Consider the following 18,230-nt stretch of genomic DNA (forward strand, 5'->3'; position numbering starts at 1 on the left):
AACCTTTTCTTGCGAGAGCACATATCAACTGTCAGATTGATAGAATGCAACGAATCCATTCTTGGTTCATTAGTTGCGCCGTTGTCAAGGAACGCTCTCCCATTGCTGATACTTGATTTCGCTAACTTATATAAGGGTAATTTTTCCAAGGCTCGATGAATACATTTAACCTTTCCGGGGAAGAATTGGACATCGTGATTGCTTCCTCCGCAAGGGTGTTTGTCGACGCCGATCGAGGAGAAAAAGAATCAATATTCACCAAACAACTGGTACGTAATCCCAAGACAAAGCAGACAGCTAAGTATACTTTTAATGTTCTGCATTGATTCTCTCCTCGGTGGTTGAATCTTGCTCAAGCCGGCGTGGACAGGTTGCCACCATGACTTTGTCTGAGCCCAGATCGACACATCCAAGCTACCATTTTCCCCATCTGGCTACAGGTAGATGTTACTAGATGATAGCAACCTCACGCACCACAAAGTAGATTCCAAGTGTGATATGTTGTAACGCAGCGCAGAATATTACTAGTTACTGCGTAGCAATTCTACAATGAAGTAACTGAATGCGCATCTATGTGTGGTCCCCCATAAGAAAATGAATTTATTTACACTGGTTTATAAAAGACTTACTGTAGCGAGTTTGACCCCATGATTATTCAACAGGCCATGTTTCCATCAGTAACATGCTTGCTAACGAGTGTACGTGTTTCCTCTCTACCTGACAATGATTCTTTCATTTTCCCAAAGTTAATGGGAAATGAGACACATCTCTTGATTATTCTAAATTGTTCCCCCTAGCTACAGTGATTTTGAAAGCCACGAAGCAAGTGATAGCATTGTCTGTTCCGGTATCTGCTTTCTCTGCAAATTTGCTACTCTTTGAAATCCTGGTACCTTACCATAACTGCAGCAGAAAACATCAAGTTGATGAACAAACAGTGAAAATGAAATGAGAATTTAACAATTGTCTCAACTGTTCCGAAATTGGATAGCCTGATTGCCGCATATAGTGGGCATTGTTTTGATTGATATTGAGGCGAGTTCCATGTTGTGTTTCGACAACCCGGAGTCACCAGCGAACTCTGACTGCACTTGGCCTTGCTTCTCAGGACTGTCATTAATTCTACTCCTCAGTTGAAATGGACGCTTTCTAGCTGATCAGAGCTGGTCTTCTTCATTCCACTACTTGCTGCCGATAAATTGGGTTTCATGAATTTGAATGAATCAAGTGCCAGGTTAATTTTGCCCATGACAAAAAAGCTGATAGAGAACGTGCATGAGCAACCTCACAGAAACATTGGAGTAACTTCACACGGCTTGACTCAAACTGCGAAAAACTTTTAATACGTTGAGTTCTGGAGGGATTTAAATGCTACGAGTTGGTCTTAGTCGATCTAAAACAAGAATTTGATATGAAATCAAAAGTGACGACCAAGGATTGGTCACTGTTGAGACGTGCAGTTGAAGGACAAACGAATATTTTGGATTTTAATATCATCAGACGTACATTGATGAGATAACTTAACATTAAGAATCAGGAAATCAACTCAGGAAACATTAGCATAGCTCAAGCAGCTATCCGACTCCTTGGTTGTTGAAATTACTCTCAATTAGTTGTCGTCGGTAGTTAGCGTGGACGGTGTCGAATGCCGGTGCTATTCAGAACCCTTAGTGGAGGTGGACGGTGGCTTGCCGTGTCCCAATGCTGATACGGTACCAAAGCGGCATGAAACAAGTAATTTAATACATATCAATAAAATTACACACACACACACACACACACAAATTTTGCAACAGAGTAACCATTTCACAGAGCAACACAAGTGCTGTACTTCAATGCAAGCACGTATATATAAATAGGATACATCATTTTTTATCATTGGATAGAAATGTCTACGATTGAGTATAGGATCACCATCACTTAAGGCGAGCTCATCAAATGTTTCTGATTACGAAATGAACTTTAAATGCTGAAACTTATGCACATGAACGAAACATGAGCTCACTTGCAGCACTATTACTGATACTAATATAATTTTTTGCGGGCAGTGATTTGGTTAGAACTCCATATGTCACATGAAAGTGGAAAAGTTTTCTTCTTTCTGTCTTTTTTTCTTTCTTTCTGTTTTTTTATACACCGTTTTCTTCTGTCACTCCTTCAACTCGATTGGAGCGATTACAATTGTGGTCGGTTTAGCTGTTCTGTGAGATCCAGGGTCAGAAGTTCCGTTCTCATGTCTGGATCAGACTCCGCCGTCGGTTGCCCAAGAGACATGGTCAGCTCCACCGGCACCTCTGACACTGTTGCCTCATTCTGGCCGTCGCATTGCTGGGGCTTTAGTGAGTCGATCCACCCGGCACCGGATTCTACAAGCCGTCGCTCACGCATGGCCATGAGTAGATTGTGTGCCAGACGCTCAGCAGAGTCGTAGTCCAGAGTCTGCAAAACATGAAGACTGATCAAACTTTCAGATCTGCTAGATGCAGATATTCGATGAACCAGCCAGCCTAACTAATGAAAACTAATCTTTTGGGATCAGAGATTCAAAGAAAAACTGTCACAAGGGGCCTTGTAAGATCCACCTCCAGCTGGTTGAAATAATTTGGATACGAAAAATCTTTGGATATTGATTCAGGTCTAATCGATAAACTTTCTCTCTTAGTTGGGGATAGTGAACCAGCAATAGTACTACAGCGGCCCATTTGATTGAACTGTGCAAACGCCGATTCCGCCGTTGCAGAACGGTCTGCGTAATGCTCTCTCACAGTCGAAGTCTCAAAAATTGTTGCTCCCCTCTCAACCGATCTCCAAGAAGCTTCCGCTTCAGTGTCAACTTGTTGGCTCGAGACTTGCATTTGAGAGTTCGGCTTTTGGAAATCTGCGGAACAACAAGTCTTGTTTATGGGGAGTTCCAAACTACGGGATCTACAACTGATAGATAAACATCCTGCAAGAAGGAAAAGTGATCTAAGAGTACCAAATTGAGATAAAGCTAGAGATCATGCTCACGTCTACTGCCTCAGTTCTAAATACGTGAAATGAGAAGAAATAGGAAGAAACAAATTTAAGTCGCCTGTTTTTATGTCGGATTGTGAAAGAGTGACCAGTTGTCCATGATCTAAGAATCAGTAAATTAAGCTGTATGGTACCATCATCAGCAGTTGATTCATGCAATGTCACCAGCTCACTGATCATGTAGTTCTCAATCTGCCAGAATCTAACGATGTTTTACCATTCACCTAGTTCTGTGCAAAGTGGTGAAATTTAGCACATACCTGATTGAGAACCGTGTCTTTTCCCGCTTTTAGGATTTCTAAACATCTGCAATCCCATCAACACACTATTGGTGAGTCGTGGCATGATGCACTTCTGTAAGGTTTACTATGCCATATCAGTGCGTTGCATTTATGTGAAGGTTCCAAAAGAAGATACCTGAAGATGACTCTTGATATGTGCTATCTTAAGACCTCTAATATTCATCACTTGCAATATGGCTTTTGGCGTTGCTTCTGCACAAAAAACATCTCCCACGACAATTACTCAGATCACCAGCATTCAAACATGTCCTCAAGTTTTGATCCTTTGCAAAAGCTTGTCCTATCTGCAAAACCTGCAAAACTTGGTATCGTTTAAAATCATCAACAATGGCTTCATGTGTTGGTTGAAAAATCAATCATCACTGGGTATACTCTTGAAACCAACCAGTGTGCTTACTTTGAGGGCCACCTAGTATCTCGATAGCGCGCATGAAACAATAGTGAAGTTCATCCGTCCACTTCAAGCGAGGCGCACTTGTTCGGACATACCGGCGCGTTTTCCCGTCGCTACTAGTCTTCCCACCCTGCAATGTGGACGGAGCACTCATGCAAGTGGTTCCACTCTTGACGGGACTGTCAATGACCGTGGAGCATCCTCGTATCCCATCTTCACTGGAGGTACCTCTCACAGGGGACCCGGAACCCCCGGGCCAGCATCCACCTCGTTCATCTGTCGCTTCTTCACCTTGCATCTCATATGAGGATCCAACCGGCACAGCGCCAGTATTTGCTGAGGCAGTCGGCCGGAGTCGTTGCTTCGGTACTCAGCTGCTCTCTCAATTTCTGTCCCTACCTTCATGCTCTCCGTCAACTAATTCCAGGTGCCCCAAGGGTTCCTCGGAAGGTAAAACCCCGCCAAACTCCAGCATAATCCACTGCCTACCTGAGCAACAGCTTTCTGTGTCAACATTTGCTTGTCCTTCTTCCGGTCTCGGCCCAATTGAACAATTGGAGCCGTTTCCACAAACCTGCGAGTGGTGGCATGAAACGCTCATTCGATCACGATCGTAACCCTTATTCCACACGTCGAGCACAAGTACGCCCCCACTATCTCAGATGATACTCTCCCCTAAACCCACAGCCCCGCTAGAAAACCTCTGTCAGATCGAAGGTCCTGGTTAAATAGCTTCCTGGATGGCTCAGACCTTTGCGCTGGTATCTTGAAACACACGTCTAGGGATTATTTTAAAAGCTTGAAACAATAATCCTGGTGAACACGGCAGCTGTTTTGTCGGTGTCCAGGTCGTGATCTCGTGTTTTCACGAATTATAACACTTTGATAAGCTTTTTATAGTAATATCAGTAACATAAATTGTTACTATTATTACTCGTCATGCTCTGACATCCCTAAAATAAGGAGAATAGAATATTTCAAACTTGACGAAGTCAGTACCAGCCTAATATTACCTGTTGACCGACAGCCACAAATTCTGTGGCTGGGCTGGGCCTACAAGCTCGCACTTTCCGGAGGTTGAGCTTGAAGGTGAAGGAACTCAGTGGCTTCGTCCTTACTCTTCAAGACGCTCCATCTCTTCATTGTAGTTTCGGAAGTGCCATTGTGCATCTGTCTGAACAGTGTTGCTATCAGGTCTCTAGTGCAGCGCAGTTCTTTCAAAGAAAAGAATCGTTACAGAGGTTGCACAGACTCTGTGCGGAATAGTTGAGCCGTAGTATAGCTGCGTTGCAGAAAATTCCAAGTATGACTAAATCATTGGCTATCATGTAAGGCGATTGTATGGGACGCGTACGCAGGCATGTCGGAGAAAGAGTGTACCAGTTAATCGAGTGCGGATTACCTGTTTTTGTTTGATTCTGTGCCGATTCTCCGAAGGTGCACTTTACAAGCTATTGCAGCAACGCCTACTACAGATGTTTACTACTGGAGACAAATTCACCAGTTGGAAAATGCTAGTGACTCTATACTGCTGTGAGGTGATCCTGTGATCAGATCTTAAATCTACCATTAAACTGCACATGCGCACACAGTTTTTATCAACGAAACTTCGTAAACATAACTCCCGAGTGATCTCCACTTACGAGGACGAAGGCTGAAGAGTATTTGAAATCACATTAGAGGAGCGACGAACGATGGTGTATCGAGGGAGTCTGGTTCACAGAGTGCAATGGAACGGATATAGTTAGAGATAAAGTTACTCGTTTCCAGAAACCCCTTCCAGCTCCCAGTAAGTCCTCTGATAACAATTAAACGGACCTGTAATCAGAGTAATGTTTAAAAAGGTTTCGATCGTCCAAGCCTAACATCTTCCACTCGTAATATTGTGGGTGACCGATCCACAGCAGTTTGGAATCGATGGTTCCCTAGAGACTCGCCTAAAAAGACCCAGTGAGACTTGGATATATTTCAACTAAAACAGCCAAAGAGCTTTCAAAGAATATATCAAGTCACGTTAACACGTAAGAGCTCAAACTTCAAAAAGTTCTCAATCGTCACCACACGACAGATGATTGGTATCCTTCAGACTTGTTGGTACCTGATTGTCAGGTTGCTCTCCTAAACTTATTGCTGGCTACTGAGGAGGGGTTGCATCTGGGCGTGCACCTCGAGGCTAGCACATCCTCCCGACATTGTGATTCGGTACTACTTCCTGTTCTGTAGTAGACTGTACGTGCCAGACAGTATTGTAGTATTCCTGGTGTAAACCATCAAGCAATACCTTGCTGCAGAACTCCTGTGGTCACCAACACACCATGTAGCCTACGAAGTTAGCCCTTGACCATTCAAATGAGAGGTGAATGAACGACCATGAAAGAATTCTAGACCCGTGAAATGTCTTTTGAGCATCTTGCAATGAGTTCCAACTATCTCCCGCAATGTTCATCTCAGCTATCGTTGAAGCTCGGCATATACGTACTTCACGTATCTTCTTATGAACTAAATTTTCACTCCTTGCCATCAAAAAAAATGGATAAAGTACAACTAAAAATGTCACCCAGTATCTGTGTGGCTTGTTGAAACACAAATACCCTTCAGTAACGTTGAATAACCTCACTCAATTACATCCAATCTGTCTCCCATCTAACCCACTCAGCAGACATGATTATGGTTCTAAAACCATTGAGGTGAGATAGTTGTTGATCACTGAACATTCTCCTCTAAATACATACGAATTCATCAGTTAATGAGCAAGTATTCTGATGAAAGTTGCCACCTTTTCCTCTTCGGAACACCTGCTCAAAGACAATAACTAGGTCCGGTTGTTAACTCTATAAAGACCACTCTGCCCAAAAGAAACCATTCGCCCACTCCGACCTAGGAAAAAGACTAACGGTTCTCCCACAAGTCCTCCATCCACTTCCATACGATGCAAACGCTTCGACCCAACAATCTGAAAAGTACGAAGCAAGTGAATTCCTCTCCTGCTAGAACCAAAAGGTCAATCCCAACTTGGCGAACCATTGACACGCTTCAATATCCAGCACACGGGCAACACCTACAAAACGTGCATGAGGACCGAAACCTACGATGCGGCACCTGACAAACTAAGCTGCCTCATGCAGCTTCTTCTTCTTCATCTTGTCTTGCACGCATCTGGCAATCGGATGGAAGCAGGGAGCGGATGATGATGATGCCTGATGATAATGATCCTAGCCAGCAAGCCTTGAAGGGCAGCGTGACACACGATCGAAAGGGGAAGGCTATGTCCCAGAGCGTGCGTGCGAGCGAGAGCCACTTGCATTTCAGATCGTAAGACAATCGAGTCCATCACTTGCGCTGCCTGCCAACCGCTTTCACGGCAAGGGCGTCGGGACAAAGGCCTGGATCCGCACCCAGCTGATGATGAGACTGATGCAGCGCTCGCCCCGAATCTTCTCAGCAGCTCCTCCGCGAAGGGTTCGTAATTCATGAAACCAGGCTTCTAAAATAACAAGCAATTCATCCGCGCAGATTAGATCGCGGTGCCGGTGGGCGACAATTTTAGCCCCTGTCAGTCCCTCCAATCCCGCTCCCTTCCTTGACCACCCCACGCCTCGCCACGCTTTGACGATTTGAGGCCCGGGTTGAGAACCTTATTAGGCCCCGGATCAGGCCCGGATTGAGGCTGTGTTTATACCCTGATCGGTTTATCGACAGCCCAACTTCTCTCCCAGCCTGTTTCCACTTCTATGGCTTTGGGCTACCGCTCTTCTGAATTAGGAGCCTATGTCCGCAGCCTTCATAAGTTTTTGTTGCAACGTTTTTTTTTTTTTTTTTTTTTTTTTTCCTTAAAAATCCTTGAATTTTTTTTTTTGTAAATTTGAGTTAGGGGTTTCGAATCTCCTTAATGATTGTAGAAAATTATCATTATTTTTGAAGTTAATACATTTTTCATTGTTAGAATTAGGATAATGTTAAATAGACCCAATTTTTTACTAAATTGACCCACACATCATAACCATTGTAAAAATAAGAATAAATAAAAACTCTAGAAGAATTTCTCCATTATTGGATCTCAAACCAACATAAACCAACCACATTCATTTTGATTACCATATTCTTCATCAAAGGTGGGTCTATTTAGTAAAAGCATGGGTCTATATAACATTCCCCTAGAATTATTTATGTTTATGTTCATATTTTTTTTGGTTTCTCCTTACTTTGGTTTCTATTTTATGCATCTAGTAAAATCCTCTATCAACATTGCCTTTGTACATAATTGGATCTTGGGTATATTTTTTTTGAAGAAAATAAATCCAATAGGAAAATGATGCTTTCTTCTTTTTATTAATGTAAGCATGTGCTCATTTCGTCAAATCTTCAGGATTAGAATATAAGTATCCAAAATGAAAAAACTAAAAATACAGAGAAACATGTCCATTTAAAGAATTGGTTTCTTGTATACAGGTTTTTAGTTTATGGATCTCATTCCTTATCGTATATGGATGCTAGCATGTGGATTTCAAAGTGTATGGATCTTATTCATTATTTACATTCTAGGATTTTGAGATATGAATGTTTTGAATAAATTATGATTTGTTTTAGTATAATAAAAAATCCTCCACAGAGCATGAAAATGTGTTTGCTTTATAAAATTTTGTATTTTACTATCACAATTCAAACAAACCTGGAAGTCTTTTCTTAAATTTTCAAATCCCCAGTTCTACTCTAACATCAAAACTATCCAAATTCTGGGACCCCCCTCCCCTTATCACCTTTTCCTCTTTTCCTTCAACCTTTATAATCCAATAATATTGCTTTTAAAGTATAAAATTTGATGATGCAAGTCTAAGTAGATGGCAATTTTCACATGGGATTGCGTGACCAAATGCTCACTTTTCCCAACAGTCAAATTACAACACTCCCAAAGTATTTATTTATTTTGTAAAGAAATCCTTATTCAACCATTCATAGTTGATATTGTCCAAAACCCTAACATGGGAACTCCAAGTTGTTGCCATTATTTTTTTTGGGCAGAGGGCAATACTCTTTGTTTTCAATGGGTCAATTCCAAAGTGGGTTTGGGTGGTCCACTGCTCTAGCCCCACCACCACATTCAAAGGCCAAATTTTGCCTTGAATCAAGGAGGGCTATGGAGATTTGACCGAGGAAAATTTTGACTCCTATTTCGGCCCACAACAAAGATTTAGTGTTTGAAACCATGGACTTGTGAGGTGTATTCAAACCTGCAGTTTAGAGAGGTAATATAACAATTATGGATAAATAAGGCGTTGATAACAATGTGACCTAAGAAGGGCTGACATGTGTGTTTTCAAGGCCCTTTGTTACTCAAAATATGGATGTGAAATAGATGGTTGCTCTAGTTCTTGTGTAATGAGTTTGGCTCACAATAATTATAAATTTGGGTATTTGTGCATTTAGGTTATAACATTAGACTTAGGTAATGTCAAAATACAAGCAACATGTCCATGTACATAATAGCTTGGGCATGGACGTTTTTTTTTTTTTTTTTTTTTTTTCCTTTTAAAACAATGTTCCTTGTTTGTTTTTTTAATTATTTTATAAATTACCTGGACAGTATGATTGTGACCTTTAGGTTATGATCTTACTGATGAATTTCTTCATGAGGTTTTTACTATTTTAGTTCCTATTGTAGATTCAAAATTTATATGGATTAATTCAAAAACAATTTGGATTGAGATTATCAAAATTTTATTTTTGAAAAGCTTAAATATAAATATCACCAAAATTTTAGAAGGTCTTAGCGAGTTAAGATATAAGTATTCATACTATAAGTATATGTTTTTAGGTAGGGCTACTTTCTAGCTAGGATTAGCAGTATCAGATATTGGTGACGTGGCATGTTGATGTCAAGAAGAGGTGCAAGATTAATTCACCAACACCAATTCTCAATTCTTACATCCTCTTTTAATAATATTATGATTTATTGTTCCTCCTGCGGGTATCCTCAAGAGACTGCAATTGGTGGTAGAAGACCTATCTGTGGTATGTAATTCATGTGGTTGATACTTAATTTCTAAGTAGGTTATAATGAGGTCTTTCTAAACTTGTTTGTATTTTGCACCTTCAGATCTTTCTCTTTGAGTTGTAGTTGATTGTTGTTGAAGTTCAAATGCTTGGCAATGTTGCCTTTGGCACTGTGCGCTTGTAGCTGTTAAGTTTTCTTCCTTGCAAGAAGCTATGAGGAGTCCAGGGCAGCAGCACATGACATTCTTCAAGAGGCAGGAGAGGAGTTGATGAAGGACGATGCACTAGGGTTTGATAACTCCCAGTTTTGAAACTTTGTTTCTTGAGGTGAGTAATGAGTCTCAGGAAGGATTCAAAAATATTAAGCGATACATAGGGGTTTTAATTGTGGTATATGCTCAAGTTGGCAAGAGTGTCAGCAACATGTTAAAGGTTATAAGGGTTGCATGTTTAGAAGTTTTAGAACCAGATAGGAGGCAGATGATTTTGTGAAGAGTTAGGGTTGTATGGTAGTGATGTACCCTCTCTAAAGCTATCTCAATTTGTGAGGCTGAGTTGGATATTAGTTTGTCAATACTCTGTCTTTGTTTGTGATGAGACGGGTATCCTGCGTAATCCAGTTTCTTCTTGGTTTTTCATAAAACATTGAGGCCCCAAAGGATTGTAAATATTTCCGCATGTTGCTCCAAGGTTGGTACACAGCTGACCTCTATATTGTTGTCTTGATGTTTTTCTCAAATAAAGTGATGATGAAGATCATCACTAATGAGAAGAAAACATGAGACAACAAAATTTCTAAATCCTTTGATTGTGTTAGATTGAGAAGCCTCTCTGAGTCGGTTTTATATTTAACAAGTTTAGGTCTACTAGTCCTAAAAATAAAAATAAAATTGAGGTAAAATGTTTTTTTTTCTACATGACATATACAGTGTTATTTCATAGAATTTGCAATAAATCCACCTCAAGAAATGGTTTGTATAAAAATGTCAAAAGTTTTGTTTGAAATTGCTAAATAAAAATAAAAATAAAAATAAAAAAACACACAGACACATTAAAATAAGAATAATTTATTTTGTTACATTTGTTATAATTATTAGATTTAAGATATGATTTGGCACACTTTATTTATATTTTTTTAAATTATTTGTGCCACTTTCTAGCCTTACTTTACTTTACATTATTTTCAAAAGCCAAAATTTTCAAAGAAGAGATTTTATTAATCATGCAAGGGACCTCTGTAAAGCTTTTTATATCATGCCCTTTCAAAGTTCAAGGCATGATATAAAACTCAAAGACAAGTCTTATGATGTTTCCCTACATAGATTGAAACACATAACATTGTGCATATTTTGATGTTAAAGATGGAACACAATATTGCAAGACAGGACAATCAAAAACACAAAATGTACACCCAACAGGAAATCACACACTCCAGAAGCAACCTCCATCATTTCATTCACAAAATTCAAGGCAACATGAATGCTCAACTCCAAGTCAAGTGATGGCAACCAGCAGGACAATAAGACAAAAGCATGCAAAGAAAAAGAAAGATAGGAATGAGCCAAATCAGTGAGGATGCCACAAGGAGAGTCATTCCTTTCCCCACAACAACCCATGAAGACTAAGTAAATTGAGATGGGTTTCTGCCTCTCATGGCAGCAACAGGTCCAGCAAAAGCTGCAGGACCCAAGTCAAAGGCCTGGCACATGTACGCCAAAAGGCACCAAGTGAAGTACCACCATCGATATCAACCAGGAAGCAACAGAAATCAGGCGCTTGTGAAGAAACAGAACAACAGCATCAACAACGAACCAACAGGAATCAGGCACCAGTGAAGAACAACAACAACAACATCAACCAGGAAGCAGCAGGAATCGGGCACCAGTGCAGCTTGCTTTCAGTCTTCGCCTTGTCCGACTGAGGATTTGAGCTCCAGGTTCCTCCAAGTCTTATCTAGAATTTGTCAGCTTCGACTAGCTCGGAGAAGCTGATCTAGAAGCTCCCAACCTGGATGGTTGGGCAACAGATGGGCTGGTAACCTCTGTCTGGGACCTTGTGCTTCGCAGTTGTGTGTGCGTTGTTGAGTGAGCTACTGGTTAATGGAACAGTGTTCGAGAGACAGACCGGTGTTGGTCCAGTTGGTTCTTTCGTGTAGGGATGGGGCTTCTGCGACGTTTGAGTGCGTTGGTGAGAGTCTGTATTTTGGGTTGGAGGCTTTGCCGCGTGTGTGGTGCGTGGTGGGTCGTGTAGAAATGCATTGCTTCTTCTCAACCGAGTTTGAGCGACCCCGTTTTTGGTGGCGATTCACTAGTGATTCTCCTCCTACGTTCGTAATTGTAACTAAACCGTAGCAATGTGGTTTTACTGGGATCGATGACTGTTCGTCTCTGACTCCTATTTAACAACGATCCGCAATTCACGCAATGGTTTCTATTCTCATTTTCCCTTCAGTTTACTGGTACGATGTGAAGGGTGTCAAGTGAATAATGTCCACAGTAACAGATCCTGTGAGTATCTACAGCAACTCCGGTTCGTTTTCTTGCTTCATGCATAGGAGTGAGAAATTGGTAGAAACACGAGGGTTCATTGTAATTGTTCACAGTACTGGAGAACTATATGGATACTGTCATCATTTTTTGGCTTCCGAGGTGGTAGATTTAAGCACGCTTGGGTGTCTCCGAGTGAGTGGTGCTTTGGCTGCAATGAAAATGATCCCGATGCCTCAAACTCGTTGCTTTCAGCTGATGACAAGGTTTAGTCCACTACCTGAGTTAACCCTTCAGCGTTGAAGCATGATAGCAATATCAGAAAATAAGTTGACATTTTATATCTAAATCACACACAACGATTACGGTTTTTCACGTGTCTAGGTGGGAACACAGGCTACGTAATCTGCATTTGCCTGTGGAACAAGTAACGCTGTTCTTATTGACAGTATCCAATTTCGGCTTAACTACCTTCCAAGTTCGACTATCAATCGGAATGACAATGCATATGTTCTCCCTCATGGTCCCCATGTGACCATTCCAACAGCCGGTTTCTCTTGTATAAATGTGACTTTGTTCCTCGGTTTCAGATTGAATCGTCCTTTCCATTTCTTGATATCGTCATTTTACAACCCCAATTACGAATCTCGGAACTCAATCAATGATAAGAATGTTGAACTGTGGAGAGTCCACTGCACAAAGTGGATATAATCCCGGGTAGTAGACCCACACTTCAGAGACAAAAAAACAAACTCAGCTACTACGCAGGCATAGGAATGTCGCAGTGGTATCGTGGGTGAGTCCATAAACTATCCCACGAAAGTAACAAAGCTGAAGAACTTGACACCCAGTTCACAATCGAGTGTGCAAGTGCTTGTAATTTCTGACAACTTCGGGAAACGTTGAACATTACGAAATAAGTACACATCCCAAAGTATTGGTAAGACGGTTCACACACACACCACATATATATATATATATATATATATATGTATATTAAGCATTTATCACGGGAGTTGACACCCCTACAAACCAGTTTTGTCACTGGTGACTGAATTATTTAAGACTGACCCCACCTCTGGGTCATCAGATCCTTCACAAAATTGGCGGATGTGTAAAAGTAATAGCCATGAATTTAGTCATGGCAGGAATGTTTTGCAGACATTCCTGTCACCCCTCAGATCTCCAATTGCCCTTGTTTCTTGAAAAATTACTTAATCCGTGCATTCCTTGACGTCGTCACTTAGCATACGATTCGGTTCTATTCAATCATGTGCTGCTGAAGTCTCATTCCTCTCTCTCTCTCTCTCTCTCTCTCTCTCTCAATCAATATATATATGTATGTATGTATAGATATATTGAGTTATATTTTTATACATGCAAGATTTTTAATACTTATATAGATTATTGTTTGAAGTATTTATCTATTTTTATCTGTGTCAATCAGGAATTTAATAATCACAGTTTTAATAGATTAATTTTCTATATTTTTTACTCGAGTTGATTTAAAAGATTTAATACATGAATATTTATTAACTCTGAAAGACTATGTGTATGTTGATCACCTGTTTTCTAAAATGCATATATCTAATGAACTCTGATCCATCAAGTTTTCTTTCCAAGAGTGCGTGCTTTCCAGGATGCCATAAGTGATGTAATTTTCAACATTCCATTTTTATTACTCTAATTTTCATACATACATACATACATATATACGGATAAATAGTTTACAGTCTATTTATTGCTGTTATGATTGTCGTTGTCAATAACTTACTAAATGATTGTTATGAAATTCAATTTTTCTATACATTTATTTCATTATGTTTTACCATAGTTAAATCATAACATTAATTTGCCTGTCTTAAGCCAAAAGTTCTGTCGGATTTATATGAAATTTATTTCAAGAACTTGTATTTTAAACTATTATTCAATCAACACAAACAGCACAATATGGATGCCAATGTTGTTAAAATAAACTTCTACCCACCCGAATCATACAGGTTGGTATGTATGCTCCACCTTATTATAGTCCTTCACTGTTTATTTTTTAATTTGTTGTTAAATCAAAATAGGTTCTGAAATTGGAGTCTGTTTAATGAAACATGTTGCAAGACTATAAACACTTCCTCACACATTAAAACTGAATGTACCTTCTTTGGTACTCTCTGAAGCTTCATGAATGGCCATACAAGGGTCCCACTACTTTGCTTTCATGGCAATCCCCACATTTTGTTTTTTTCCTGTCAGTGAATTCATTGCACATCTCTTCGTTGCTCATGAACATGTGCCTGGTGAGGTACAACCCACATTCTTCCTCCTCCATTGCAGACTTACGTAACTATGGCAATAAGTAATTGTTCCAATGCAACCAATGGAACTAAATTATCCTCACCCCCTTGCTATTGCTTTGCACTAGGTCAGTCATCACTTTCATTCATTCTCTGCAGCTACCCAATCGAGGTAAGATATTTGGTGACGAAATTTGTTCGATAATGTCTCCTGGCTACAGTCATGAACATGAATGACATTAGAATAGAGTGTCAAATATCAGTTCGCAATGCATTAAAATTATCTTATCTCTAAAGATTGTTTATTTGAGGTACATAGTCAGCAAGCGATCTGAATGGGTATGCCAGCTTCGTGAAACATCAACTACGCAGATTAATTACTTCAGCCAAGGTATATGACATTTATATGGACTTTAAGTAACGTAGATAGGTACAAAGAAGCACAAACGCCTCTGCTTGTGCCTCTGCTTGGACCTGATCAGAAAAAAGAGTACCAATCATGCACACAAACAAACAGCTGCACTATGCGTGTTTCCCAAGGCGTGCTCCTCCCGCTCCCCCAAAGAAAGTCTACTCAAAATGTGGTTTGTGCTCCACGCCACAGAAGCATGCAGCTATGCCATTTCAATTGAATCAAGTACACGATAGTGACAATTTACATTGAAATACGTGTGCGGGAAGGGAGGTGGCTGCACAATCCAAAACCCATTCGTTTCCACTCCAAGGGCCAATGCTCGTCCTCTGGAGCCCTTCGCAGACAATCTTCCCGAGGTAAATCCATTACAGTTCCAAACACATTTGGTCGGTTTGACCATTGTGAGACACCCGACTGCCTTGCAGAGGCGAGATCTGGCAGAATCACTGTCCATGCTTACGTACCGTACACATCGGTTCCGAATGGCACATGAGCATTAAGATACTAGTGCCACTTGTTTAGTTGACTTTTAGTACAAGCGGATAATCGAAGATCGTACGTTAATAGAGAATGTGCTCATTAGGACATTCCATGAAGATGATTCATTCACCAAATGAATAAACAAGTCGCCTGCTTAGAGAGATACCCGCACTAATGGAGGAACCGGGAAAGCACAAGCACCATCCGGCCGAGAAACTAAGAAAAACAAAAGAGCTTTACAGCGCAGCGACTCACGATCTTGCCAGAAACAAGGTCAACAGAATACCAATCTGGTGATAGGCAGGGCTCAGATATTTCATGACTAGTCAACATTGAGTGGGAAATTACCCACTCACCATTACCCCTCTACAATGTTAAATAACTGATAACTTAACCAGTAATTTAGTGTTCGGCTTCTTCAATCTTGGCGTCCTTGTCATCCGCGCCCACCTCATCCTGTGATAAGGCATTTTAAGTGAGTGAGTAAAGATAGACAAAGAGCTCTTCACATGTACGCAACTTAATCTAAACGGTCTCTCATAACGGTTATCTAAACCATGAAACAATGAATTTTGATATTCCAATAAGACTTGCCTGCATGTCAGAAGTCCACAACGTAAGGTTGTCACGAAGAAGCTGCATGATTAGTGTGCTATCCTTGTAAGATTCTTCACCAAGGGTATCGAGTTCAGCAATAGCTTCATCAAAAGCCTGTATTTAGGGGATTTTAATGTTAGCATAAAAGACCTAGGCACAAGTGACAGCAATACAAGACAAAACATAAAATCAAGTTGATCAAGCTGCATATACACAAATTATATTCGAGTTGCGGCACACAATCCATTTTCAACATGATCACAGATTTATATCAAGTAATGAGCACTGGCCTGTTTCGCGAGAGCGCATGCCCGATCGGGGGAGTTGAGAATCTCGTAATAGAATACAGAGAAATTCAAAGCCAGTCCAAGTCTGATCGGGTGAGTGGGAGCCAACTCCGTCAAGGCAATATCCTGAATACAATGAACCAATCTTTCATACATTAGAAGCTAATTCACACTCTGTGCCCAGGATATACTGATTAGTCAAACTGAAGGCTTGGAACCCTTCGACAACCGATAAGCTCTACAAATAACAGAAGATCCGTGAAACGTTATGAACATTTAGAACAGGTACCATGCGATCAAAACCTGAATCTGAAACGTTAGCGTGCGAACACCGAAAACCACCAGCTCAGTAAAAACTAACCTCTCAAAACAGTAAACACATCAACATCAAATACTAAACGCAAGATGATGCAGGATTTTTCTCAGGTACTGTAGAATGAGGTCAACCTCAAATAAAAGAGAACATGACTTACTTGAGCGGACTTGTAGGCCAACAATGTGGCCTCAGCAGCTTCCTTCCTCTCGGCTCCAGTCTTAAACTCAGCCAGGTACCTGTGGTAATCACCCTTCATCTTGAGGTAGAAAACCTTAGACTCCCCTGTGCTAGAAGTGGGGATCAAGTGGGAATCCAGAAGCTTGAGAATACTGTCGCAAATGGCACTCAACTCAGACTCCACCTTGGCGCGATACGTCTTGATGGCGGCAACGTGCTCCTCGTTACCCTTGCTCTCCTCCTTCTGCTCGATTGAGGAGATAATTCTCCACGAGGCCCTTCTGGCACCAATCACGTTCTTGTAAGCCACGGACAGCAGGTTGCGCTCCTCGACGGTGAGCTCCTCCGTGTCAACAGACTTGGCTACCTTCTCCATAGCCTCGACCATTTCATCGTATCGCTCGGCCTGCTCGGCCAACTTGGCCATGTACACATTCTCCTCCCGAGCCTCGGTCGCCATAGTCGATCTCGGTCGTTACTGCACCAAACTGGTCAGGAAAAAAAGTGAAGAAAGTACGCTGAGAACAAGAAGAATAGATCAAGGAAGTGGGGAGCGGAGAAGGTATGCCGAGAGAGAGAGAGAGAGAGAGAGAAACAAGTGAGCTTGGGCAGAGATAGCGAACAAGCTGGCACTAAAAATCTTGCAAGGCAGAATACAAAAAGAGAAGCTCGGCGAAGTAGCTCACAAGACGCTAGGGTTTCATCCACAGTTTCTGGTCATCTATTATTTGTCATCTATCTGTGCCTTTAAAAAGGAAGGGTTTGGCTGGCAGGGGCTCTGCCGATCCAGATATTCCTCCCCTCCTCTCTCTGGCCGCCACCAGATCTCCGGCCCCACCAATCGACTTTAGACGGATGCATGAATAATAGTCTGGATGGATGAGATAAATGTAGATGAGAATCGTCGTGGATGGCTTCTACCGACGCCCCTGGCACGGCGCTTTCCTTGTTCCTCGTTTCTCCGCACTTTCAGAGTTATTGCCTTACGGAATTTCCCTGAATTTTTTAATATTTTCTGACGTGGCTCTTATAGCAATTTCTAAACAGTCTGCTCTTCAAAACAATTAGAAAAGGGAAATTAATTCTGCTCCGGTAAAAGATTTTTTTTGATTGGTCTTTTGTAGTTTTGGGGTAAAAGTCATGTACAGTTAATAATTATAGCCATTCTTAACATTCTCACTGATCATAATTAACAAAATCATTATATTAATTTTTTTCAATGATATTAGAAATTTCATAAATTTCTGACAAAAAATAGGATATGAATCTGTAAATTTTCAAATTATTTAAATCAATTAATAAGTACTACAATTTTTTCTGTTTAAAATCAAATAAAATATTAAGTGGAACAAAATTATTATGTATGCTTTTATGCGTTTTTAAATTTTTGATGTATATTCGTTGGAATCTATTCTCTACTTCAATAAAAACAAGTTAAAGCAATGAAGTCTTAAATACTATTAGAGAGGTGGAAATTAACTG

General features: G+C 40.6%; 2 protein-coding genes and 2 long non-coding RNA genes across 13 annotated transcripts; 1 reads left to right on the top strand and 3 right to left on the bottom strand.

Annotated features, from left to right (window-relative positions):
* Positions 1 to 1,804: 1,804 nt before the first annotated feature.
* On the bottom strand, positions 1,805 to 7,225 carry LOC112275552 (uncharacterized). 10 transcript variants are annotated; one of them, XM_090246660.1, is made up of 9 exons: positions 6,801 to 7,225; positions 5,810 to 6,007; positions 5,114 to 5,423; positions 4,725 to 4,885; positions 3,715 to 4,285; positions 3,433 to 3,509; positions 3,276 to 3,321; positions 2,583 to 2,878; positions 1,805 to 2,439 (listed from the first exon to the last, which is right to left on the bottom strand). In XM_090246660.1, exons 5-9 carry the CDS (start codon positions 4,007 to 4,009, stop codon positions 2,176 to 2,178), a joined length of 978 nt encoding a protein of 325 aa, XP_090102786.1. In that variant the 5' UTR covers positions 4,010 to 4,285; positions 4,725 to 4,885; positions 5,114 to 5,423; positions 5,810 to 6,007; positions 6,801 to 7,225; the 3' UTR covers positions 1,805 to 2,175. The 10 variants fall into 10 exon arrangements, with proteins under 10 accessions (XP_090102786.1, XP_090102785.1, XP_024361781.1 ...); XM_090246659.1 differs by having other exon boundaries at positions 5,114 to 5,509; positions 5,810 to 7,225; XM_024506013.3 differs by having other exon boundaries at positions 4,725 to 6,007; positions 6,811 to 7,225.
* A 2,006-nt stretch (positions 7,226 to 9,231) lies between these two features.
* LOC141044849 (uncharacterized) lies at positions 9,232 to 12,554 on the top strand. The gene is made up of 2 exons (XR_016500399.1): positions 9,232 to 10,029; positions 11,121 to 12,554. It is a non-coding gene; the product is annotated as an uncharacterized LOC141044849 (long non-coding RNA).
* Positions 12,555 to 14,322: 1,768 nt separating this feature from the next.
* LOC149986511 (uncharacterized) lies at positions 14,323 to 15,345 on the bottom strand. Its single transcript, XR_016500262.1, has 2 exons — positions 15,136 to 15,345; positions 14,323 to 14,691 (listed from the first exon to the last, which is right to left on the bottom strand). It is a non-coding gene; the product is annotated as an uncharacterized LOC149986511 (long non-coding RNA).
* An 89-nt stretch (positions 15,346 to 15,434) lies between these two features.
* LOC112276004 (14-3-3-like protein) lies at positions 15,435 to 17,385 on the bottom strand. The gene is made up of 4 exons (XM_024506912.3): positions 16,729 to 17,385; positions 16,259 to 16,381; positions 15,966 to 16,082; positions 15,435 to 15,827 (listed from the first exon to the last, which is right to left on the bottom strand). Exons 1-4 carry the CDS (start codon positions 17,206 to 17,208, stop codon positions 15,774 to 15,776), a joined length of 774 nt encoding a protein of 257 aa, XP_024362680.1. The 5' UTR covers positions 17,209 to 17,385; the 3' UTR covers positions 15,435 to 15,773.
* Positions 17,386 to 18,230: the final 845 nt, after the last annotated feature.

This window comes from Physcomitrium patens, chromosome 23 (assembly GCF_059467195.1).
Source record: "Physcomitrium patens ecotype Gransden chromosome 23, ASM5946719v1, whole genome shotgun sequence".
In the NCBI taxonomy this organism is placed as follows: Eukaryota; Viridiplantae; Streptophyta; class Bryopsida; order Funariales; family Funariaceae; genus Physcomitrium; species Physcomitrium patens.

Excerpts from the sequence above, each read along its gene's own strand:
- LOC112275552 (XM_024506013.3), bottom strand. The coding sequence starts at position 4,009 with ATGCAAGGTGAAGAAGCGACAGATGAACGAGGTGGATGCTGGCCCGGG. Across the intron at positions 3,510-3,714 it reads GATACTAGGTGGCCCTCAAA|AAGCAACGCCAAAAGCCATA; the intron begins GTAAGCACACTG and ends TTTTTTGTGCAG. Across the intron at positions 2,879-3,275 it reads AAGACACGGTTCTCAATCAG|ATTTCCAAAAGCCGAACTCT; the intron begins GTATGTGCTAAA and ends GTTGTTCCGCAG.
- LOC112276004 (XM_024506912.3), bottom strand. The coding sequence starts at position 17,208 with ATGGCGACCGAGGCTCGGGAGGAGAATGTGTACATGGCCAAGTTGGCC. Across the intron at positions 16,382-16,728 it reads TGGCCTACAAGTCCGCTCAA|GATATTGCCTTGACGGAGTT; the intron begins GTAAGTCATGTT and ends CATTGTATTCAG. Across the intron at positions 16,083-16,258 it reads CATGCGCTCTCGCGAAACAG|GCTTTTGATGAAGCTATTGC; the intron begins GCCAGTGCTCAT and ends CCCTAAATACAG.